This window comes from Leptodactylus fuscus, chromosome 11 (assembly GCF_031893055.1).
Source record: "Leptodactylus fuscus isolate aLepFus1 chromosome 11, aLepFus1.hap2, whole genome shotgun sequence".
Lineage (NCBI taxonomy): Eukaryota > Metazoa > Chordata > Amphibia > Anura > Leptodactylidae > Leptodactylus > Leptodactylus fuscus.
This window is the reverse complement of record NC_134275.1, coordinates 34642586-34667399: the sequence shown is the minus strand read 5'-3', so window position 1 is coordinate 34667399 and position 24814 is coordinate 34642586. Positions and strand designations below refer to the sequence as shown.

The 24814-nt window shown below is 42.8% G+C and overlaps 1 protein-coding gene across 2 annotated transcripts in view; it reads left to right on the top strand.

Moving 5' to 3' along the window:
* HCFC1 (host cell factor C1) overlaps positions 1–21638 on the top strand; it is a 38990-nt gene extending 17352 nt beyond the window's left edge. Inside the window, exons 13-26 of one of the 2 annotated variants that reach the window (XM_075260158.1) lie at positions 1819–2038; positions 4391–4533; positions 4620–4758; positions 5328–5545; positions 6299–8147; positions 10466–10701; positions 10799–11243; positions 12163–12552; positions 13418–13527; positions 13620–13754; positions 14027–14212; positions 16231–16528; positions 16630–16693; positions 18664–21638. In XM_075260158.1, the coding sequence (XP_075116259.1) occupies positions 1819–2038; positions 4391–4533; positions 4620–4758; positions 5328–5545; positions 6299–8147; positions 10466–10701; positions 10799–11243; positions 12163–12552; positions 13418–13527; positions 13620–13754; positions 14027–14212; positions 16231–16528; positions 16630–16693; positions 18664–18703 (4473 nt within the window). In that variant the 3' untranslated portion in view covers positions 18704–21638. Of the gene's footprint in view, positions 1–1818; positions 2039–4390; positions 4534–4619; positions 4759–5327; positions 5546–6298; positions 8148–10465; positions 10702–10798; positions 11244–12159; positions 12553–13417; positions 13528–13619; positions 13755–14026; positions 14213–16230; positions 16529–16629; positions 16694–18663 lie in introns of both variants that reach the window. The other variant, XM_075260157.1, reaches the window with a different exon arrangement.
* Positions 21639–24814: the final 3176 nt, after the last annotated feature.

Sequence of the window (24814 nt, the reverse complement as noted above, 5' to 3'; positions counted from 1 at the left end):
GGCATGCTTACCCTTCCTGAAATGGAGAGATACTGAGGTAGGCCCAACTGGGCCAAAATGTCCTCCTTGGTACTTGATAAGCATCTATCTCTACAGTACATTTGGATACTTCAAATTGTTTTGTCAGGATTTTATTGTTGAAGAATAATTCAAGTGTATATTATTCATGCAAATAGTGTATTGAATTGTTATACAGTTATAGTTCTCTCTTCAGCGGGTTGTCCAGGCAGACGTTCCTAGGGCAGGACAGCAACTGAGGCTCCTGTGTGGCACCTAGCAAGTCTTGCACATAAGTCCTATCTGACTAATGTAAAGTGGACATAATACTCTCTGGGTGCCCAATGAGTTCCTTGCCCAACATGCTGTTGTCTTTCCATACTGCTTGTCAGATTGGACAGGAGAGAATTCCTGACTTGAATGGCTTTTCTGGGAGTCTGTGTATTTTATGCTTTATTCTTGGCATAGGCCACAATAAATACCTGACACAGATCAGCTGCTCAGGGCTGCATCTGATTCCCATACTTTAGAGTGTAAAGAAGCAGATTGTGCCGAACTGTGCTACTGCATTTCTGCTGCTTTATGACATCTGCGTCTGAATCCCTACACTGTATTGTAAGGGGTTGAGATGTAGCTGCAAACAGTTGATCCCTGCAGTGGCTGGCTGCTGGGAGACACCCCAACCAATCAGGAATGAAAGAAGAGGAGAACACGGCACCGAGCCATTCCTGGTGTAGTACTTTCAGTATACCAAAGAACAATAAGGATAACAGGTGAATGCTCACCTGATCAGGTTGTGTGGAACCAATGGACGTGTCAACCAATAAGGTGAAGATGGGCACAGGGACGTCTGAACAGATAGAAGAAGTGGACCAGCCTCCAAGGGGAAAGGCAAAAACCAGCGCTCACTCAAATGGACAGATGTATAAGGCAACTCTATTCGGCACGGCACTTTCCGGGCTTTATAGCCCTTTCTCTCAAGTGCAAAACAATCTTTAAAAACACATATATTCAACAATAAAACAATGCATACAATAATTATAATAAACAAGGTATATATATGACCAAGGCATGTATCAACAGACTTTGTGTATATTTTTAGTGCATAGAATGTATATTTGTAAGATAATAGATTAATAAAATACATAACATTGTTAAAATATAGACTGAGCTGTCCATGAATATTTATGGTCATTATTCCATGATATGCAATGACCTCTGGTCATCAACTCGAAATATTTCTTGCTATTTATTATGTATTTTATTAAAGCCCAGAATGCGTCGTGCCAAATAAAGTTGCCTTTTACATCTGTCCATTTGGGTGAGCGCTGGTTTTTGCCTATCCTCTTGGAGGCTGGTCCACTTCTTCTACCCCAACCAATCAGTTATTTATGCCGTATTCTTAGGATGGGCCTTGAAAGAATAAACCCCTGTAATAATTTTGCACATTATCAAATCCTGCAGATTCTGATCAAAATCATGATGATTCGAACATTTTACCTCACTTACGATTAATATACAGTTATTTAAGATGTTTCTTTCACATACCTCACCTCCTTATGTCACACCATGAGACTGAATCTTACATCAGCAATTCTCATTGGGTGATAGTGCACAGTTAGTGATATAGCCTTTAGCCAAAAGGAGTGTGAGACAGGGTGGCCTGGGTGCAAAGTAATTGAAATTTTCTAATTGTAAATCGATTGAGCACCTGATTGCTTACTATGTGATAAATTGCTCAGCCCTAACTGCCAGTCTTCAAATGTGATGTTTTTTTTTTTCTCCTAAAGATGCATTAACAAAAAGTTCTCATTTCTTTAGACAAAGGGAGGTCTCCCTGCAGGAACAATTCTGAAATTGGTAACATCGGCAGATGGCAAACCCGCGACTATTATTACGTCCACACAAGCAGGAGGAACAGGCACCAAACCCACCATCCTAGGTATCAGTAGTGTCTCTCCCAACACTACAAAGCCAGGGACAACAACCATCATAAAAACTATCCCAATGTCTGCTATTATCACTCAAGCAGGAGCAACAGGTGAGTCCACTTTATTCCAGACTAGGTTGGTTCATTTTTCCATATAACCTGTGTGCCATTTTCAACTGTAATTTATTTTTTTTGCCAGTTAATCCTAAAAAGTATTGAGATTTCAAATTTTGATGAAAAATCTGCAGGATTTTGCAGGGCAATCTGTTCTCTATGTAAAACTTTGTATGAGGTGTCCTACAAGTGTTTTTGCTGCTAATATCCCCATTAAGGCTGCAGCAAATCTTGCATTTCAGTCAGAGGGTGTGTATAATAGAGTAACCTGTTCATTATTATTACTAAGGGTAAGTTCACACGGGGTTTTTTGGATCAGGATTTTGAGGCCGTATCCGCCTCAAAATCCTGACCAAAAAGATGGCTCCCATTGAAATCAATCTACAAAAAAAAAACACACAAGCAGCTAGTCAGACGTAGATAAACTCCTTACACACGCTGTAAACAGTAGACTCCTCAAAGCAGTGTGCAGGCACAGAGCAGTGTGCAGAGGCTGTGACGAGCGATCTGCTTCTCCACTTTGTGTCCCCATCTTGAGCTTGTTGGTTTCTAAAGACTGACTTGCCCTAGTAATAAGTAATGAACAGCAAAGTAGGAAGGAGGGAGACACCTGGTACAAGCAATTTTAGAGACGTTTTACACGTTGCAATTCTCTGGAACAAAGTACATTGGATTTTGGTACAGATAGACTTGCTCTATTAAGGGGGTTGTCTGAGATAAAACCTTATCCCTATACTAATCTGACAGTCTCTCCTGCCTACTTTCTAAATAACATAATTTATGAGAAATGTATACCCATATCCACCTCAGGAACATTTGCTGGTTATCCGGTTACGATTCCCCTCCCCCCACGTTTCCAGAAACGGAATGTCGCTTCTAGAATCCACACCCTCTCCCCCTGTTAAATCCCGTCACTCCATCATACTTGCTTATCTTCCTTCCAGGTTTCTTCCTGCAAGGTGGCTCCTCCCTCTTTTCTGACTGGCGGCGTGCTATTTAGTCCCAGTGCTCCTCTGTGCTCAGCAGCCGATAATCAACCTCTACTTGCACAGCTTCCACGCCTGCGCAGTAGAGGTGGATCATCGGCTACAGAGCAGCACTGGGACAATAGCATGTGCTGGCAGAATCAAAAAATGAATGGGCCGTCCTGCAGGAGGAAGAGTGAAAGGAAGACAGGGAAGTATGTAATGGGGTCATGGGTTGGGCTGAGTAGGTATAGAAGGGCTAGTAGTGGGCAGGATAGCTAGAGAGACAGGGAGGGGTTGGAAGGGGCTGGGGGGAGGAGTTAGGTGAGAGAGAGCTACAGCGGAAATTACATAGGAGGAAGCTGAACCAAGTAATCAAATGCAGAATATACCAGGAACTCCCAAGGCACCCAGAAATCACTCCTAACACTGCTAAAGGTATTTGGGTGCTTTTTATTAACCTATTACTGACACTAACAGAACTTTTGTTTTCGTTGTGGGTGTTTTTTTTTTTTTTTTTTTTTTTTTTTTATTACATAAATTAATTTTGTCTGGAAAACCACTTTATGGGGAGCAGCATACAACCGTTTTTCACCTGTGAAACAAACACAGTCCGTGTGTTAGTCAGATTTACCGGCTTCAACTTTGTGCTGGGAGTGGGACTCCGAGCAGTAAAGTTATCTATGATACTAGGAGTCCTTGCCTCGGGCCACGTACTGTCCTGTACTGTAATTGATATGGGTCAGTATGTCACAGGGGGGCAGGAACTCGTTGCATCATGGATAACTATACAGCACAAAGTTCCACTGTAGTAAATCTGGCTGACGCACAGACCTTGTTTCACAGGTGAAATGCTGTTGTGTGCTGCTCCCCATAATGAAAGAAAGTTGTCTGAAAATGTAGTGACTACGGTATATAATGGGTTTGCACCATAATTGAAGCTTTTTCCTGTGGAGAGAGAAGAGTCTGACCAACGATCGCAAGAATTTGAGTCCAGTGAGCATGTATACTTGTTCATCGCTCCTACACTCAGTTCTTTGGAACTGTTGGAGATGGCCAAGTGCTTTTGCTAAGGGTGAATGGCATTTTCATGGTCCATGGAGGTCTCTGTGGTCAGACTCCCATCAGACCCCAATCCCCTATTGCATGTAAGGAATAAGTTGAATGCAGGGCAAATCTACTGCAGTTCCTCATAGAGGTGGCTGACTGACTGGTCTCTTTATCAATATTTTTTATTGCTGAAAATTTAATGTACTATTCTTAGGTTTCAGTTTGAGCTCTGAAAACCTTTACTCAACCTTAATCTTAATGGTTCCAGAATGATAGATAGATATATAATTTTTATTTTGACATGGTTACTATATTCTCTCTATATATTTCACAGGTGTTACAAGCAGTGCTGGGATCAAGTCACCAATTACCATCCTAACTACTAAAATGGTAACATCAGGCACTGGAACGCCAGCTAAAATAATAACCGCAGTTCCCAAGCTTACGACAAGTCATGGCCAGCAGGGACTAACCCAGGTTTGTATACACAACATGAGCACATTCATCATCTTTGTCAAATATTATTCCAAATTCTAAATAAAGCGTTACTTTTATATTGCCAGGTTGTTTTGAAGGGGGCTCCTGGCCAGCCAGGCACTATCCTCCGGACTGTCCCCATGAGTGGTGTCAGACTTGTCACGCCTGTGACTGTATCGGCTGTTAAACCTACTGTTACAACCCTGGTTGTTAAGGGTACTACAGGTAATAAGAATGAGTCTATGTACAAATATTTTAAAAACCGGTTACATTTTGTTGACACTGCAAAATTAAGACCCTTAGTCTCCGATGTGAACAGAGGTTCAGATTCCTTGGAGGAATCCAGTCTATAATATGTGCTGCCATGTTTTGTGTAGTGAAAACATTTGGGTGCTGGTTCTCCAAACCTTTTCACGAATAAATATAATTTATTTATATTATATATTATCTTAGACTATAGTGACCACCCCTTTGATTTCTTTATGGTTTTGTGGCATTTCAATAAATAAATCCTTATTCAGCTTTAATAAAATTGCAGAGCCAAGCTGGCACACAAATCAGTGTATCCTGTTCCTACCATTCAGCACTCTTTGAGCATCACTTCTGTTTCACAGGCTATGTGACATCACGTTCATCTTCCGCATGGAATATGCTGCGAATGTAGTTTTATGTGCCCCTTTTGATTTGACTTCATGACTCTGCTTTTGTGATTCAACTCTCTTGATGCTTTGCAGCTTCTAATTTCCTCAATTTTTATCCCCAAACCCCCCCCCCCTTTCATTTCTTTTGAACAGGGGTGACCACTCTAGGCACAGTCACAGGAACAGTTTCTACAAGTCTGGCAGGAGCTGGAGTGCACAACACGGCTTCACTTGCTACACCAATTAACACGTTGGGAACCATTGCAACACTTTCTAGTCAAGTGATCAATCCTGGAGCCATCACAATGTCTGCAGCACAAACTTCTCTTACTGCAGCCTCTGGTCTGAGCACACCAACAATCACTATGCAGGTATGTAGCTTTTATTTTTTTGTCAAGAGCAACTGCAGAGTACAGATGGTATTCTAAACAAGCTTACAGCCAGTGCTCAGGGGGTTTTGTAGCCCTACACGTTTTATACCGATGGAAAGGTCATGAGTATTTGATCTGTCATGTTGGCCCCTCACGGATTTGTACAGCAGATTCTAGAAGTGGGTGAAGGCTGCTTCTTTTCCAGTAATAGGAGCAAATTTGCAGGACAAGCCTGCTTTGCCGCTCCTAATTTTGGAAGAAGCGTGCACCCACTCCCCGTCCATTGCATCAGCTTCCAGGACCTGAAGACTGCCAGAACTGAGCTGTGTGTGTGGACCGATTGTCAGACGCCTACAGATCATAATCTGGACCTATCCTTTGAAGAGGTCATCAGTAATGAAAAGTCCATTTCGGGCTCGAAAACCACTTTATCAGGCCACATACACATTAATCTGCCTATTAAGAATTGGGGGGGTTGATTTTCGGCACTTTGTAGTTCTGTTCTGACAGGTGATGAGTAGTTGCCAAATTCGATGACTCTTCTCCATTCGCAACACATGCATGCTTTGCCGCAACAAACGTTTATGGGGAAACGGGGGAGAGGGATCTCTCTGCTAAATGTGAGCATCTCTATTGCTCCCTTTTACCACCCACACAGTGTTCCCTTATTTGAGTTGTGTGTTCTTTCACATTTGCAGGTGACTCTTAAGTTTTGTGGCTTCATTTGAATAATGTGAATCTATTCTTTTACAGCCAATATCACAGCCAACTCAAGTAACTTTAATCACCACTCCTAGTGGTGTTGAAGCACAACCTGTACATGACCTTCCTGTCTCCATTTTGGCTTCACCAACCACTGATCAACCCACAGCTACTGTAACTATAGCAGATTCAGGTCAAGGAGACCAACCGCCAGGCACAGTTACACTCGTATGTTCCAATCCCCCCTGTGAGACCCATGAAACAGGAACTACAAATACTGCAACCACCACCCTTGTCAATCTTAGCAGCATTGTACAACAACCTGGTGGCACCTTGCAGTTTGTCTGTGAAGGCCAGGAGCCAGGAACCTTTGTAGCTACAACTTTGGGTCAGGCAAATGGCAATGTTGTAAGGGTCTGTTCCAATCCTCCATGTGAAACTCATGAAACTGGAACTACTCAAACTGCAACCACAGCAATGGCAAACATTGGTCAATCTGGTTCTGTAACACGGGTTTGCTCCAACCCTCCCTGTGAAACTCATGAAACTGGAACCACGCAAACATCCACCACAGCAATGTCAAATATCAGTGGTGGGCAACCAGGGACTGTTGTAAGAATATGTTCAAATCCACCTTGTGAGACCCATGATACTGGGACTACCCAGACACAAACCACAGCAATGGCAAACATTGGTAGCGGGCAGCCCGAAACAGTGGCTAATAATGTGTGTTCTAATCCACCATGTGAGACTCATGATACCGGCACAACTCCAACTCCCACAACCGCAAGATCAAATATTGGCAATGAACAGAACGAGCAATTGCAAAGACCACCAAATAACCAACCTTGTGAGACTTTCCAGACAGTATCCACCCGTACAGTCATGACTGTGCCTGTTAATATTACCAGCGGTCAATCAGAAAAGGTAGTACAAGTTTGCTCTAACCCACCGTGTGAAACCCATGAGACCAATACAACCAACACAGCCACTACGTCTTCATCCAATTTGGCGGCTGGGCAGCCAGGGAATGCTGTTAGGGTATGTACTAATCCACCATCTGAAACTCATGAAACTGGCACCACTCACACACCAACCACAGCAAGATCAAATATAGCCACAGGACCTTCAGAAAACACAGTCCGAACACCAAACAACCCACCATGTGAGACCCATCAAACCATTTCTACTAAAACCACCATGTCTGTTCAAGCGGAGTTCAGTTCTGGATCTTCTAACCTTATTGAGGTAGAAAAGAGTGCGGCATCTAGCAAGGAAGGTGAAAAATCAAGTCCTGCCGAACCTCTGTTACTCTTCTCCAATCCGCCATGTGAGACTTTGATAACTGGCACGACGCAAACTGCAACCACAGCTAAATCCAATATAAACTCTGGAACATCAGAGAATAACCATCGCACTGCTGGAGACTCTTGTGAGACCCACCAAGCAAATTCCACAGGTACAACTATGAGTACATCTGAAGGTGCAGCAGCGGATGGTAGTCAGACTGTAAAACCAGTATGTTCTAACCCACCTTGTGAGACTCATGAAACTGGTACTACAAACACCCCAACCACGGCAAGATCTGGCAATGGCACCGAACAAACGTCTGGTGCAGGAACATGTGAAACTCAACAGACAACTTCTACAGGAACAGTCATGATGGCGTCAGAATCACAACCCAACACTTTAGAACAGCGGGTATGCTCTAACCCACCATGTGAGACCCATGAAACAAACACCACCAACACTGCAACTACATCGACTTCCAACATGGGAAGCAATCCACCCCCTGCAGCCCCTACACAACAGGTCTGCTCGAACCCACCTTGTGAAACACATGAGACCGGGACAACCCATACTGCCACGACGGTCACCTCCAGCATGGGAGCGAATCAAGGCAAGTCTAATACTTTGCTTCAAGACACAATTTCTTGGGTGCTCAAAACAGTTTTGTTTTAGTTTTGGGTTTTTTTTTTCTCTCTATTGCTATATGAGGGGGCACTCATTCTTGTGATCCTATCATTAGGTGATAAGTATTGACTTCTGGACCTCCCTTTAGAATGCATTTCTTTCCTTAGATACTCTGATAATGAATGGGATAGTATGCACGATGGCTCCAGAGGGTCACCGCAGCAACTAGCCAGGGTAAACCTGGTGCAGTCTAGTCAAAATCCTCTACATTGCATCCCCTCAGCAGTGTTATGGTCTTGCTTATACTTGCCACTCAGCCTGAAACCTGTCGTCTTAAACTGTCTTCAGGTAGTACTTGCTTACTATCACAGCAAGCAGAGAAGACTGCCCACAGTAATACACACACCACTATGCTCCAGGGTACTGAGACACCATCAACATGGCCACACCAGCGATGATTTAGAAAGGGCATTGGTGACCAGATACCTGTACAGGTAGTCCTCGACTTACGACGTTGATCCGTTCTTGCGCGGCGTCGTAAACCGAATTTCGACGTAAGTCGGAAACCTACCATACTGACGCGCGTAGGAACGGATCACAGTGATTTAGTGTGCAGCGGCTCTTAACAGCAAGCTGCCAGCTCTCTTCCGATGAGCAAGGACAAGCCTGCTGTAGAACCAGCATTGATTTGCCGCAGGCTAGTCCTTGCTACTCGGGAGTGCTGGCAGTTTTCTGTTACAAGGGAGCTCTCATCTCTAGTCGTAACCACGAAACGTTGTAACCCGAGGACTACCTGTACACCTGACATTAGCCCTGTGTTTTGTGCACGCAGGGCAGCACATCTCTACCCCTAGATCCTCTCCTGTTCATAAGCATTGTCCTCTTTGTAGAAGACTTGCACAATATGGAGAGAAGTATTGGGACAGCTCTCCATTACATCCATCGGTATTAAAGGGGTTTTCTAAGATCTGTAAAAACCAGAGTAGCTGGGAGTGGTGTGAAATTGGATAAAAGACACACCTATCCTAGTCTCTGTTCCAGGGGGCACATCCCCTGACATCTCCTGTGCTGAGTTTCATGTGAGTGACCGGTGGCCTCAGCTGTCACGTGTGAAACTGCTGATATCATGGCTACCCTACATGTGACCACTAAAGCCAGTGATGGGGGGGGGCGGGGTTTGTCACATTTGTCCATATAAGCAATAGCGCATTTATGAGGTTAGACTACAATTGTCCAAATGTCTTTAGTATGTTGAAGTTTTTATTTTTTTTTTTTTTTTTTTTTTGTCACTGGAAGAGAGGGGCCTAGGCTGACCCCTAAAAAGAGCCCCATACCATTACCCCGTGTCCCAGTGGGCATTGTGCTTTTACAAATCTGATTCTTGGCATTGTGCTTGGTGATGGCTTACATGCAGTGCTGCAGCCGTGCCACGAAGCTCCTGGTGGGGTGAGATTTTGTGCTTTTAATGCCAAAAGAGGTTCGGATTAGGGCATTGTTGACTGAATTTTTCACTTTGTTTCCCGGACTCTTGGCACCCTGGCTCTAACCTTGTGGTCTTTCCTGTGCCTGACATCTATTGTATATGACCAGCATCACTTTGTCAGACAGAGTTTTACTTTTTTAGACATTTTATTACAAATGATGATTTTATTGTATGTAGTTTTATAGTATCCTACTTTTGGCTGTGCCTAGTAGCATATTGCTACTTCGCTGGCTGAGATCATATTTTTGGCTCTATACAGGTAGATAACGGTACTTTTACATAGTAAATCTCAGTCTTTGTATGGATTGTGCGAAGTATGAGCAAAATCTTGAGACTGTTGCCTGTTGAGCTATATCTTGACAGGTGGTGTTTGATGTCCTGAAGAGTTCTCCAGGTTGACACTATCGATGGGCCTAATCTTATGAATAACCATTAACATCAGGAGGTGGAGGTCTGACTGTTAGTACCCTTACCAGTAGGGGGGGGTCCATGTTTGCTCCATACACCTACATGCAGTCAACTTGGTAGCAGCTATGAAGGGTATTATAGCCTCCTATAGCTGCAGCATTTACCTTTTCAGACCTTTACAAATCTAATGTTGATGGCCTATTCCATTACTGCAATATTTGCATGCGGCAATCAATTCTAAAACTTGCTGTGTCATGGAGACTGCACTGTGCATGTCCTATAAGGGGTTAAAACTGATACTCAGTCTATGACCTCTTTGATTTTTATTGGGCATCATCCTATTCCTACTTTTACTACTAATGTAGTAAAAGGGACCACATTTATATTTGGCTAATGATACTTTTCTCCCATAGACCAGCAACCGGCTGCAAATGGGCAAGGAGAGCAGGAGACCGTGCCCACTGAGGAAACTGCCTCAAGTAGCTCCTCCAGTACCATAGCTGCCACACCATCATCATCATCATCATCTTCTGTGACTATTGTAGCAGTAGCAGCCTCTTCTTCTCCAGTACATACAACTGTTCCAATTGTCTCCAGGGCTGTGACAACAGTAACGCAGTCTACACCAATACCTGGTCCTTCTGTACCGGTAAGTTTATGGAAGTGTGAACGTCATGACATCTGGTGACTTTTATAACTTTATCTAGTCTTGGATATTCATTGTTTCCATTTCTCGCTCCTTTTAGAATATTGCATCTATGACAGATCCTCCCACTGAAGACAGTGTGCAGAGTTCAGAAGCGGCTCCTTGCACTGAGCAGACTGAAGCTCCACTATCTGCTGATATCCTCCAACCTCCTGAAGATGCTCCGGCAGAACCTGAAGCACAAGCTATGGACACTGCTGTACCGGAGCATAGCGAAGCAGAGCTGCAAGCTGCAATGGAAGCAGAACATGTTCAGGAGGCGGCGGCTGCAGCAGCGGCTGAGCAGCAGGGTGTTGAGCAGCTGTCTCTCCCTCAGGAACTTATGGCAGAGGGACAGACAACCACACTCATGGTCACAGGGTTAACACCAGAAGAGCTGGCAGTCACTGCGGCAGCGGAAGCCGCTGCACAGGCGGCTGCTACAGAAGAGGCTCAAGCCCTGGCTATTCAAGCAGTGCTGCAGGCTGCACAGCAAGCAGTGATGGGTAAGTCCTATAGTGTGTGTGATAAAGTTGCGACCAGGTGGCCATTTCTTCTATTGATGATAATGGGACAAAAAAAACTAGTATAAATTAAAGGAAACTTGTCAGGTTGATAATGGACTCGTGCCTTCCAAGGGTCCTTTATAGATCAGGGTTTAGTGCCCCAAATCACCCGGTTTTAAATCAATCTCTGCCTTTGTTTAAAAATGAAATGAATCCTTTATACTTGCCTAGAGATGAGTCTAGTACACCCGGCTTCAGTGTGTATGTGCCAGAGGTACGGAGTATCCACACTCAAGCCTAAGTGTACTCCTCTGGCTTCAGTGAAGAATTCTGCCAGCGCGAGGACGTAGGGCTAGTTCACACGGGGCACGGAATGGCAGATTTTGATTCTAATTGTGACGCGGAAAGCAGTGTCAGAAGAGGACCAAAATGCGACTGTTGCAGCTTCTGACAGCCTAGTCTGGAGGGAGCTGCCGCGATGCAGATGCCGGGGTTGAATCAGACGTGGAATCCGCCTGAAAAAAGGGCAGCTCGTTTCTTTTTTCCATGAGCGGAAACATACCACTCATGGAAAAAAGGAAGCTAGTGGTCTCCATAGACCTCTATTGTGAGGCGGCGGCATATGACGTGGATTCAGCACCAAAATCTGCCCCCTCTTGTCCTGTGTGAACGAGCCCTTAGAGTTACAGGAAGAGTATATAGGTTTGGGGTTTGTTTTTGTTTTTTTAATTGCAGGCATGGATGGCTTTATAACTGGGCAATTTAGGACCCTAAACCACCCACAGACCCTTATAGACCAGGAGTTTAGTGTCTCAAATCATCCTGACATATTTCCTTTTAAGGGAGCTTAAAAGCAACTTGACTGTTTCCATTTTTCTGCAACTCGTTTTTTGTTTTGTCCCTATGGGTTTCCAAGCAGCAGCTGGAGAGCCAATGGACACGTCTGACGTAGCTCATGCGGAGCTGCGTCACCTGACGTCTGAAGGGCCCACTACGACGATTCCTATAGTTCTCACACAGCAAGAGCTTGCAGCTTTGGTTCATCAGCAGCAACAATTACAAGAAGCTCAACATCAGCAACAGTTACAGCAGCAACTTCAACAGCAACAATTGCAACAACAGCAGCAGCAACAGATCCAGCAACAGCAGTTACAACAACTACAACTCCAGCAATTGCACCATGTTCCTACCGAGGCCTTGGCACCGGCCGACAGTCTCAATGACCCTGCCAGTGAGAGCAATGGCCTTAATGAGCTTACCAGTGCGGTGACCAGTGCTGTCTCACTTCTACCATCTACTGCTACAGACAGTAAGTCCTATTATCCATATAGTCCCGTGATGGCGAGCCTATGGCACGCGTGCCATAGAGGGCACACAGAGCCCTCTCTAATGGCATGCGAGCTGTCGCCTGCATCGCTCACAAATGGGGAATCTGGTACAGGATTCCCGATTAGTGAGTGATCGCTTCTTTCGCCTGTATGTGCAAATGCACATACAGCTGAAACCTGTCAGTGTAGGCCGCAGTAGCGTGGACTACACTGACTGCAGAGTGTGGCCTCTGCCCCGACACAGGCGCGATGACTTAAGTCATCTGCACCTGTAGTCAGGAGGAGGATGCCCGGCGACTCTTCATGGTACTTCAGGTGAGTATAATACTGGGTGGGGGGGCCTTCTGTGGAGCATATAATACTGTGTGGGGGCTACTGCGGGGCAGATTGTACTGTGTGTGGGGCCACTGCGGGGCAGATTGTACTTTGTGGGGGGCCCTTTCACTATTTATATCTCACAGTATCTGTTATAGCAGATGTGATATTTGTACCTGATGTAATAACATTGAATGGTCACTAAAATAACAGATCCTGTGTGTAAATAGTGAACATTAATTGTTCAAAAGTACCAAATGCAGAGACCTTTACCATTCAGTACAAACTTGTTTGTATTATAGAAAGCTCGGTGAAACCCCATTCAAATGACTGTAATTTGTAGGTTTGTAATTGTAGATCCGCACAGTATTAAGGTTAAATTGCCTTGTTGGGACTTTGCAATAATTTAGTGGGTTTTGAGTTGCCGTTTGGGCACTCTGTCTCTAAAAGGTTCGCCATCACTGATCTAGTCTATAATATTCTAGTAAAATGCATATTTTGCAAATTCTGACTTGAATATTTCTCTAAAAGGTTTAGCTCCGACTAACACATTCACAGCACCTCAACCTGTGGTGATCGCCAGTCCCGCCAAACTGCAGGCAGCAGCAGCACTTACTGAAGTGGCAAACGGCATTGAGTCTGTAAGTGAACCTAGCGTTGGCACGGTCAATTTACAAAAGAATTTTTCTTTTTGAGCCAAGCCTAATAATTTATCTGCTTTCATTATTTACAGAAGCAAGACTCTCCACCACAGCAGCCTAAAGCGCCATTAAAAAAAGAGAATCAGTGGTTTGATGTCGGGGTTATCAAAGCCACCAATATGATGGTCACGCATTACTACCTACCCTCTGATGATTCTACCACTGACGTGAGTAAAACATTATTTAGTCCTAAGCAATGAAATATGAGAAGAGCTTATTATTAATGCATGTGACAAAATGTCAATGTTGGGATATCTGCAGATAGCATAAAATGTTTGCTCTGTATTCAATCCCCTGTATGCAGATTACTGTAAAGAGAATATTATTTGGCTTTAAAGGAGTTTTCCAGGACTTAAGATCAAGGATAGTTCATCAATATGCAAGAAAAATCGCCCTTTGTTATATTTATAGCTGACGTCTTTTCTCTTGATCCCTTTAGGATGACTCCGGTGCTCTCCCAGACTACAGTCAGTTAAAGAAACAAGAACTCCAGCCAGGCACTGCCTATAAATTCCGTGTTGCTGGCATAAATGCCTGTGGTCGTGGACCATTCAGTGAGATCTCCGCCTTTAAGACCTGTCTGCCTGGTTTCCCAGGTGCCCCATGTGCCATAAAGATCAGCAAGGTAAATATTTTGTTGAATATTTGAGGATTGTGTGGGGCGTTTATTAGGACCAGCGTTCTGTACAGTCATCTTAAGTCCCTGGCTGGCGTGGGATGTGCCCAAATTAAGGGGCTTATTAATTTAGTATGCCGGTGAAGAATTGACACTGAATAACACTGAGACATTTCTGTCCCACTATTGTGAAAAGTGGCAAGAGGGCACAGAAAAGGAAGTTAGCACATTTACACCCATCTATGCCAGAAATCTAATGTAGATGGGTTAGTAAATTCCTCCATACCTGCCTGCTTTGAGAATAAAAGGGAGTGCAGATGGTTCTCTTAAAAGGCTCTGTATGGCTGGATTATACTTTGGAGTTCAGGTCTAACATTCTAATGCAGAGAGACATTTCGAGAATCAGACATTTAGGAATGCCCAGACACTGGGGCACATTTATGAAGACTACCTAACGCCAGTCCTTATAACCCTTGATCCAGCAGAGGGTGCAAACATTTGACAAGGCGCATCTAGTTAAATGTGTGTCTGCTCATAGCAGGTGAAGATTTCCAGCATCATTTATTCCAGACTTCTGGCGAAGTGATTATAAATTTGGCAGGGGTGTTGATTCTGCCCCCACACACCCTCATCAATCCATTTTTTAGGGGACTGGTATTGGTGATGTAGAGAAGAAAAGTCGCAAAACTTTTATGCAAAGAAAATCTTTTTTTTTTTTTTTTTTTTTTTTTTTTGTACCTTTATAAGTCTACCTCAGTGACTTTGGTCCACATAACAGTTGCTGTAGGATTTGGAGGGTCAGAGTGTGGGTATAATTCAGCAATAAGGCACCGGTGGAGTGTATGAATTCACTGCCTTATGTCTATTGTACATTGGCAAAAACACAGATTAAACTCTTTAACACATAGTAGTCACAGAAGGTCTTGTGTGTTTAAATGGCCTATAACCATACAGCTTTATTTATAACTGAGCACAGTTGTATATTAAACCTACTTGGCGCACAATAAGTCTCTTAATATAGGGTTCTAGTAGTGGTCTTTCTGTGTATGTTGATGGATTTATTCAAAGCCACTGGACTGAAGTCTGCACATTTCTTATTTCAGTTGACTCTGTAGGATTTTGCATTCTTGCCTCATATTGGAGGTTCTCTTGCTGTTTTCTCATTTAGCTCTGTTTCCTGTAATGAGGCAGTATCTTAAAGAACACTCCCCCCCCCTCACCCACCCACCCTATCCAATCACCTAACCTTCCATGTTCTTGGTAACCATTTGTACTTGGCACCCTGTTTCTCTGATTTACACCTCAGCCCTCTACAGGTTAATAGACTAGACTGGGCTGATCACCTGGATGCGCTGCACAGAAAGGGTCACAGCAGGAGGCTGAGGGCCTTCGGAGTCCAGGGGACACTTCTTAGGGCGTTTTTCAACTCTGTGGTTGCGTCAGCCATCTTTTTTCGGTGTGGCCTGCTGGGGGAATAGTATATCAACCAGGGACAGAAATAGACTTGACAGGCTGATCAGAAGGGCCAGCTCTGTCCTGCGGAGCCCCCTGGACCCAGTACAGGTGGTGGGTGACAGAAGGATACTGTCTGTGGTGACCTCCATGCGGGAGAACAAATCCCACCCCATGTATGAGACCTTGAAGGCACTTGGCAGCACTGTAAGTGACCGTCTGCTTCACCCCAAGTGTGAGAAGGAGCGCTATCGCAAGTCCTTCCTTCCAACCGCGACCAGGCTGTATAATCTACATCAGATCAAGCGAAGATCACTCCGCACAGAAAACACAGAAAATCATGACCATGAAGTCGTCCTTCTTTCTTCTTCTGTTCCTTAGCTGCTATGGACTCCTAGTATATCTTCTCTTCTCAGCATATGTGTGTCTATGTCTGTAATATATTACTGTGTATTATCCTGTATCTGTATTACTAGGCTGCTGTAACAGGCTGAAATTTCCCCAAAGTGGGACTATTAAAGGATTATCTTATCTTAATACATGATGTTTACTTAAATTTCCTTTGCTTTCTGCAGAGTCCTGATGGTGCTCACCTCACGTGGGAACCTCCGTCTGTCACTTCCGGGAAGATCATAGAGTATTCAGTCTATCTTGCCATTCAGAGCAGTCAGAGCAGTGGAGAACAGAAGACAACACCAGCTCAGTTGGCATTCATGCGAGTGTACTGTGGTCCTAATCCTTCCTGCTTGGTGCAGTCCTCAAGCCTTTCCAATGCTCATATAGACTATACCACAAAACCTGCTATCATCTTCCGTATTGCTGCACGCAATGAGAAGGGCTATGGACCTGCCACTCAAGTTAGGTGGTTGCAAGGTATGTTTGTTCCTTGTAAAGTTTGGGTGGTTTTTGTGGCTTTATATTTGGGTTGATTTCTAAGGATATTCTTTAATATGCTTTTCAACTTTTCCTTCTAGAATCCAGCAAAGATGGTACAGCTGGAAAACCCGGAAATAAGCGCCCAGTGTCTTCTCCAGACATGTATGTAACAAACTTCTAATTTTATATATGACCAATTATACAGTGATCTATTTAACTGAATTAGTAAATTCCCATCACACTGCACATCGCACACGACTGTAGCGGTTTTTTCGGTCTGCAAACACGAATTCCATATCCTGCAACAAAAAAATTACCTACAGATGTGTTAATGGGTCCTGTATATTATCCGCAATTACAGACCCATAATTGCTGTCAATATGCTGAAAACAACTATGGTCGTGTGCATGGGGCTTTACATTCGTGTGAGCTGTACACACTTGAGCCCTATATGTGTGACCGAGGCTCGTAAGAGATGTCACACAGCCATATCCACTACTTATTGGGTTCCATTGTAAAATAACGTATGACCGCCCTCCCAACCTTTCCTGTACACACGAAAAACGATTTGGTGACACACACCTTCAAGACTGGCTTTTGGTCTCCATCTTGAGGCGTATGAAAACTTTCATGTGTTTGCTAAAAGCTTTTAATTGCATATACATTATGCACAAACGCCACGTTGACCCTAGCCTTCCAGATACATTTATTAAGTCTTCCCACCTGCTTGTAGATTTAAAGAGTTTTTCATACTGTTGACATATTTGTAGGATAGGTCATCAGTATGTGATCTGTGGGGCTTCGATATTGTGAGTGTTGAGGGTACTAGTGGACAGGCAGCAGTTTTAAGTAAAGGGTGGGGCTGCAGTTTCCCAGAAGCGCCACTACTGCCGCACTGCTGCTATTACTTGAATATGATTTGTACAGTATGTGCTGGATGTCGGCTAGCAGCTAAGCTGTAGAGGGGCCAGATGTCAGACCCTGACGGGTCACATACTGATCACCTATTTTGTAGCTGGGTCATCAGTATTATTGAGTGAATGGTATTCCATCGAATACCTCGCCGGCATGGGAATGTGTGTAATCTGCCGAACACCAAGGGGTTAAACGTGTCGAATATTCGATGTGATTAACCCCTTGGTGTTCGGCCAATTACACGCATTCCTATGCCGGTGAGGTATTCGATCGAATACTACTAGCTCAACACTAGTCATCAGTTTAAGAATTATTTGGGGCTGGGAAACCTTTTTAAAGAGGACCTTTCACCACTTCCAAGAAAGCACCTACTAAATGAAATAAAGAGCTGGACTAGCTACTGATTCTGACAAAGTTGGAATTTTTTTTTTTTTTCTCTAACCCCCACCATTCCTGAGCAGTTAATGCTGTAACTTTTGCTGCCTGATATACTATTTAGTCTCTGTACTGTCAGGAGGGCGGTGCCGGGCAGGAACAGACAAGGGGGTGTGATTCTGACTCTGGCTGCCTCTGATTGGAGCTCTGAATCTCGCGCCCTGTCTGACACCGCCCTTCTGATGTTACAGAGCTTAAATGACACCAAAACTATCTGTGCTTGGAAATGGTAGAGGCCAGAGAGAAAATTCCAACTGCACTGGAGTCAGGGGAGTGGGGCCTGTTAACAGATAAGTACTGAAATGGGGGGTAGTGGTCTTCTTTAAAGGGAATCTTTCATGTCCTCAGAGATGTGCAGTATTATACAGTATACCACTAGAAAGACAACGGTGCACTGAATTCAGTACACTGCTAGCTTTCCCAATATGTGCCCCGGTGCTGGAGATATCGGTGCCATTATTTTGACAATACCTACAGCCAGAACATGTACTTTAGCACCCCCACCAATCTGCTGTCTGAACAGGCTGTGTATGGAGCGCTGCTGTTCATTGAAGCATTTGATCTGTGGGGGTGCCAGGAGCTGCGGATATTGATGATCTGTACAGAGTATACATCATCAAATGGAAATGGCTCCTTTTTTAATATTGGATTTATACAGTTACATATTTACATTCAGATGGTTACATGCAGGTTGTTTGCTTGTCTGTGTTTTTCTGGCCTAAAGTTCTCACCATAATTTGCATTTTTTCCCCCCTCTTGTGTTTTTTTTTTTTTTCTCACAGGAAATCTGCTCCAAAGAAAGCAAAGCCTGATCACCCGTGATCGACGATGAAGCACCTCCCCAACCTACAAGTTGATGCTTAAACATCTTAACTCCATGCAGTTCCTCAATCTACATCTTTTTAACAGTTTTGCCTTCCTCCCTTTTGCTAAGGGTCATTGGGAAGGATTGACGCTCTATACCCCTCCACCTCCATTTTTTTTTATTTTGCTAATAAGAACATTAGAAAAAGCACATTTTACTTTTTTTTTTTTTTTTTTTTTTGATCTCTTTCTTTGCAAAGACTAAACTTTTGTGCTTCTGTACGGGGAGAATTTGCAGGAACCAGGGAATTTAGAACCGTGCAGACCTTCAGCTATTGCGAGCTGCGCACAAGCAGACAGGCCTAGTAATGCAAGCTTCTTACCGAAACGCTAAAGAATTATTATTATTCAGGTCTTTTTGCTTGTTCAGCTTTTGGTTTTCTTTCAGAGGGGATATTGGGGGAAATATTCCACTTTGTCAACAGAAGCACTTGGACCTTTACACCTCAATGTAGCGTATTGAAAGGTTTTAAAGACGTGAGCAAAGGGGTGCCATGTAAAAACTGTGCCTGACAGGCCCATATGAATGCTATTTTTAAGTATCTCACCTGGACAGCAAAGCTGCAGGAAGCAAAAAAAAAAAAAAGGAAAAAAAAAAAAAAAAAGTTGGCATTACCAGACATCTGGACATGATTCCTGGAACTATTGCCTGAGCACCGACCCTCTCTGCTTGGTTCAATGGTGCAGCCATGTACATACTGTTACAAAGCAAGCAAGACTTGCCCGGGAGTAACATAACAGAGTTTCACATTAGCGCGCACTGTCCTGTCCGCTTGGTGCTGTCTGAGCTCTGCCGGGTGGATTCATTATTGAGCTCCTGAAAACCACGCGCACCTTGAAACAAATCGAAGGAAGTTTCTTAGAAAGCTGAAATGCGCCGTCATAATTTCACATTTTTTTATATATATATTGCAAATAAGTTTGTTTTGAATGAATTTTTTTTTTTTTTTTCAATTTGTATTACCTATTCTCATTTTGTGCAGTCTAACTTTCTTTTTCTTTTTTGCTTGTCCCGCCGTTTTGCCGTAAATTTCAAGGGGATTTAACTACCTACCAACACCACAGCCAGCGTCCTCATGCAAAACAAATTGGTTTGCTATGGCTCCCTTCCTAAGATATCCAATTTGCATTTTTTGGGTTTGGGGAGGCTGAGGCATTGCATGACAGACCTGGCATTGAAATTGTACTTGCTTTTGTCCGCTACATACAGTTTAAAGTCGCCTGTTATTTTTTTAAAGCAATATTCTCCTTTCTGATGATTCCCCCTTCCCCTTTATTTTCTGCATAAAGTAATATTTGTGATTCAGAGTTTTGTATGGTTTGGCCTTTTTTTCCAAAGCAATATTTATGTAAGTGGTTTCCTGCCCTTTTCTTTGCGTTTTTCCTTTTCTTTGGTCCCCAATGGGCGCCGCCTGCAGTTTTAGTTTTGGAAGTTCGCCCTTTAAGGAACGCCTGCTTCTTCCTGGTTATAAACTATCTTGTACCAGTCACACTGGCCACTGAATCCTGTACAATTGATCACCAAATTACTTTCGTTTTTTTCTTCTTCTTCTCCTGCCAGCGGTAACCAGCACCCAGATTGCTGGCGTCGCAGGAAGGCCAAGCAAATCCCGCGTTGGCAGTTTTTCTTTTCATATACATAATTATAAATATACATATATAAATATATACAAACAGTTGTAGCTGTTTCCAAACAGATTTCCAACTGTTTAATTTCTTTTTGTAAAAACACAAATTTCTAAGAAAAAAAAAAAGGAAAAAGCAAAAAAAAAAAACTGAAAAAAAAAAAAAAAAAAAATCTGAAGTAGCTTAAAAGCATGAGGATTTTTTGTACAAAAGCAAAACCAGTAAAAACTTGTTTAAATGGCTTAGGATTTACTATCTCCGTAATGTTTAATTTGAACGCAACCCATCCTCGTGTTGAGTTGTCTGTGTGTATATATATATATATATATATATATATATATACATATACAATTTTTTTTTGCTCTGTATTTTTAATCTCTCTAGCTGGTCCCAAAAGTTTAATTATTTTTTTTCCTGGCTCTTTACTCATGGCACAACATTGGCGTCTTGAACAGAGGTGCACCAGGGGGAGACGGTATACTCGCCCCCTCCCCCTTGATTTGTAACAAAATCATAAACCGCTATTTTCCTTTTGCTTAATGTGACTTTTTATTACTTATTGAGTATCTCAAGGTTAAATAAAAAAAAAAATATCCTATCTTGAGAAAGTGGGTTTGCCTGAACCTAATAGGGGAGCTGCATGGTTGGGGCTTTCTGGAGGTAAGTGTGCAGTTATGAAAGGTTTCTGACAATTCTATGAATTGTCAGCTTAATTGTTCCCAGACTGCGTGTGTTTTCGGTAAATGTACCTGCATCTTTCAATGTAGACAACAAGGCAGCGATTGTGATCTGATGTGAGATCTATTTTTATGATGGGAGAAAGATATTCAGGATATGGTATCCTTTTTTTTCTTACTAATGTCCCCTCCCCCCTCTATTACCCCTCCCCCCTTTTAAACATGACTATCTTAACTTAGTTTTCCAACCTCCTTAAGCTTCGTTTAAAGAAATTAATAAAAATAAATAAAAAATCTGAAAAAAACAAACAACTTTCTGCCAGCTTGATGGAAGAGTGTGCGGCAAAGAGTGGAGGCGAAATCCACAGCTCCCACGTAAAACCACCGCTGCCCCTTCTCGTTTTTGTATTATAGTGTTACTGTGTGTTACCGCCTAGAATCTCCTGCTAAAAAAAATCTCACTTGCCTTTTTTCTTTGAGAAGAAAAGCTATTACTTCCATTGTAGAGGAGTTCTCAAAGTGATCCAATATTACTATAGTGCTATCTGTCGTTTTTGTGCTATTTTGAACAATTAAATACCTTTTTTGAAGTGTTGTCTCCATTTTTTTTTTTTTTTATTTTCCCTCTTCAGGTTTTGGTTAATATGCAGTAGCTAATGGGGGGGGGGAAATAAAGCAGATGTCTAAGCTATTATGACAGGTGTTGTGTCTTAGGCCCCATGCACATGACCACACGTGCATCTAATGTGGGGCTGAGTTTGCAGCAGAATGCACTTGGTTGACACCTGTTGACATTCAGAGTGTTATCGAAGCGCTTTCTATGATGTACTTGACGACTTCTGATGGCTTCTGTTCCAATGACACAGAGCAGGAGAAGACCTGCTCTATTTTCAATAGAATGGACGATTAGGCGCCCCCCTCGGATGAGCATCAAATGGTGTACAGTCATGTGCAGAGTCTTGCACTCTCTAGTCACACAGCACAGCTCTGCCTTGAAGTTAAAGTGTAACTAAACTTTTGGACAACTTTTTATTTTCTGATTGTGTTTGTTGTTAATAAATTTTGTAATATACTTTTAACAAATATTGGATCATTTCTGTGAAATTCTGCATTTTGTTTTTCACTCTTCCCTTGTTTCTTTATTGAGGTCTGTTCCTGCCTCACTGAATGTTACTGTGTATGGAATGGAGCTGTGATGGCGAACTTGTGGCACTCAGAACCCTTTCTGTGGGACAGATTATACTGTGTGGGGGCCAATGTGGAGCAAATTGTATTGTGTGGGGGCCACTGTAGAGAAGATTGTACTGTGGGGGCCCTTCACTATTTATATCACACAGTATCTGTTTTATAGCAAACGTGATATTAGCACAGGCTGTTGCATGGTGACTGTTAAACAGATCTGTGCAATATAAATAGTGAACATTAATTGTTCAAAATTATACCAAAGGAAGTACAAAGTTGTAGAATTGAATGCTCAATAAAGCCCCATTCACACGGCCATATTTTGTGGGTCCGTAATTGCCCACAATTTTGGATCCGCACAGTATTAAAGTTAAATTGCAGTGTTTGCGGTTTATGATAAATTAGTGGGTTTTGGGTTGCAGTTTGGGCACTCGGTCTCTAAAAGGTTCGCCATCACTGGCATAGGGGCTGTGTTAGAGGTTTCTTCAAACAGTTATATCTTGGACATTATAAAACTTACTACCGTGCCTTTTGTGTCATATAAAAGATGAGCTTCTCTTCTTTCATGTGATACTAAGGACGCTGTAGTGCTGTCTAAATTATTCCAGAGCTATCACTGGAATAGGGATTAGCTATATGTAGCTGTATAAAATTATATAAAAATTCCAATCGGACTGTTTTCAACCAGTGATATCACTGTAGACTTAGTGTCACATGAAAGAAGTGACTCTTCTCCTGTAACACACACACCCCTTACACAGGCCTGTACTCCATACACAGTAACATTCCGTGAGAGGCAGGGACAGCTCTCAATACAGAAGCATGGGGAAGAGTGAAAATGCAGGATTTCACAGAAATTATCTAAAATTTGTTAAAGTAAAATTTATTATTGAGATGTACTGACAGAAAATCAAAAGTTTAAATTTAAGGTGGATTCTGCTTTAAGAATGGTTCCAAATGTCATCTGAAACTCGGCCCCTCTACCCTTCATTGTAGTGGAAGGCAGATGCTGATTTTACCCTTTGAGCATGGCACGTTTCACCACTAGCTGATACAAATGACACAATCTTCAGACTGATTCTGTATGATCATTCCTATTGAAATATGTGGGAGTTGTAAAAATGCTCGAGAGTCAGTGTGTAAAGGGTCCAGCATAAACTTCTTCTATAAAATGTAACTCGCTGCATAACCCCATCTATGCCTAATGCTTGCTGAAGAACTTTTGTGGCTTTTAAATCGTATTTTCATTAAAAGTTAAATTTTATAGAAGAAGTTTACGCTGGACTTTTTACACTTTGACTCTCTTGGACGTATGTTTTCGGGCCTTGACAACTTTCCGTGCATTGGCTGTCTTCAGGAACGTGAATTGGAAACCATCTTTATTTCTTGAATATCTGCGGGTTGAACCTGAATTTCCCCCATTCCTCTTATACAGTGTAAAAATGCTGCCTGGCTAGTGGCGGAATTTGGTCACGCTTTATTCAGCCATGTGAACGCAACCTTGTGGATAAGGCTCCATCTAGCGAGCTAAAGCCAAAAAGTGCTGTAGAAAAGACCATGGTGGAATTGCATTGTGATTTTTGGGGTCCCCCACCCCACAGTGCTTTTCACAGAAGGTCTACAGCGTTTTTCCTCTGGGGACTTTGCCATTTACCGTATATGTATAATAGTGACCGTGTTTCCTTAGGTGTAATTGACATACTGCGATTTACAATGACACTTCAAGCTTTTGTAATGACAGCAGTGTTTGTGGATGACATTAGCCGGAACTCCATATGTTGCAAACAAATCGGAATGGTTTTGCAATCTGGGGCTTTTATAAAGGTTTTTCTGGGACTTGCACATTAAGGGTTTAGTCTTTGGTTGGTGCCTGGTCTTACAACTGGCACACAGCTGTTTGTTAGGTTTGGGGTTTTTCACTTCCCAGCAATGGCATTAGCTTAACAGAGAGAACAGCAGAGTGACTTTCTTTACGACATTTATGGCGTGTTCACGGGTTATAAATATCTCAGGTAGGATACTTCTGGTCAAGACACTTGTGGCCACACATATACAACTCTACTCATTCTAGGGGAGCTGAAAAGCACACTCTTGGTTTTTGGAACAGCAGTAGCAATGACTGGACAGCTGCACATGTGCAAACGCTTGTCCCATCCCAGCAGCTGGGGGACATTTGTCTCTCGTCTCCATCTGAACAGGGGTGAAGGTTGCGATCTGCCTCCATTTGATGTCTATGGCCTTTCCTGTGGCTATGCCATAAACATTGTGCATGTTAGATCCCCTTAACCGGCAGAACTAGTATTGGTTGTAAGATAAAATTGTTCCCCTAATATTATGTAAAGGATAAGTAAATATAGTACTGGGTCACTGGGAATTTGCCTTTGCCACAAAAACTTCATTGTGTAAATTTCCATTCACTTATGGTTGGGATGGGGGGTCTGGAGTAAAAAAAAAAAAAAAATCCAGTTTCGGAATTGAGCCCTTTGAAGTAGTTTTAGGACAGTTTATTAAACTTGTAAAATATTAAGTTAATGAAGCAATAAAATAAGTTATTTTGTCCAATAGATTGCAGAACGTTCCGTAA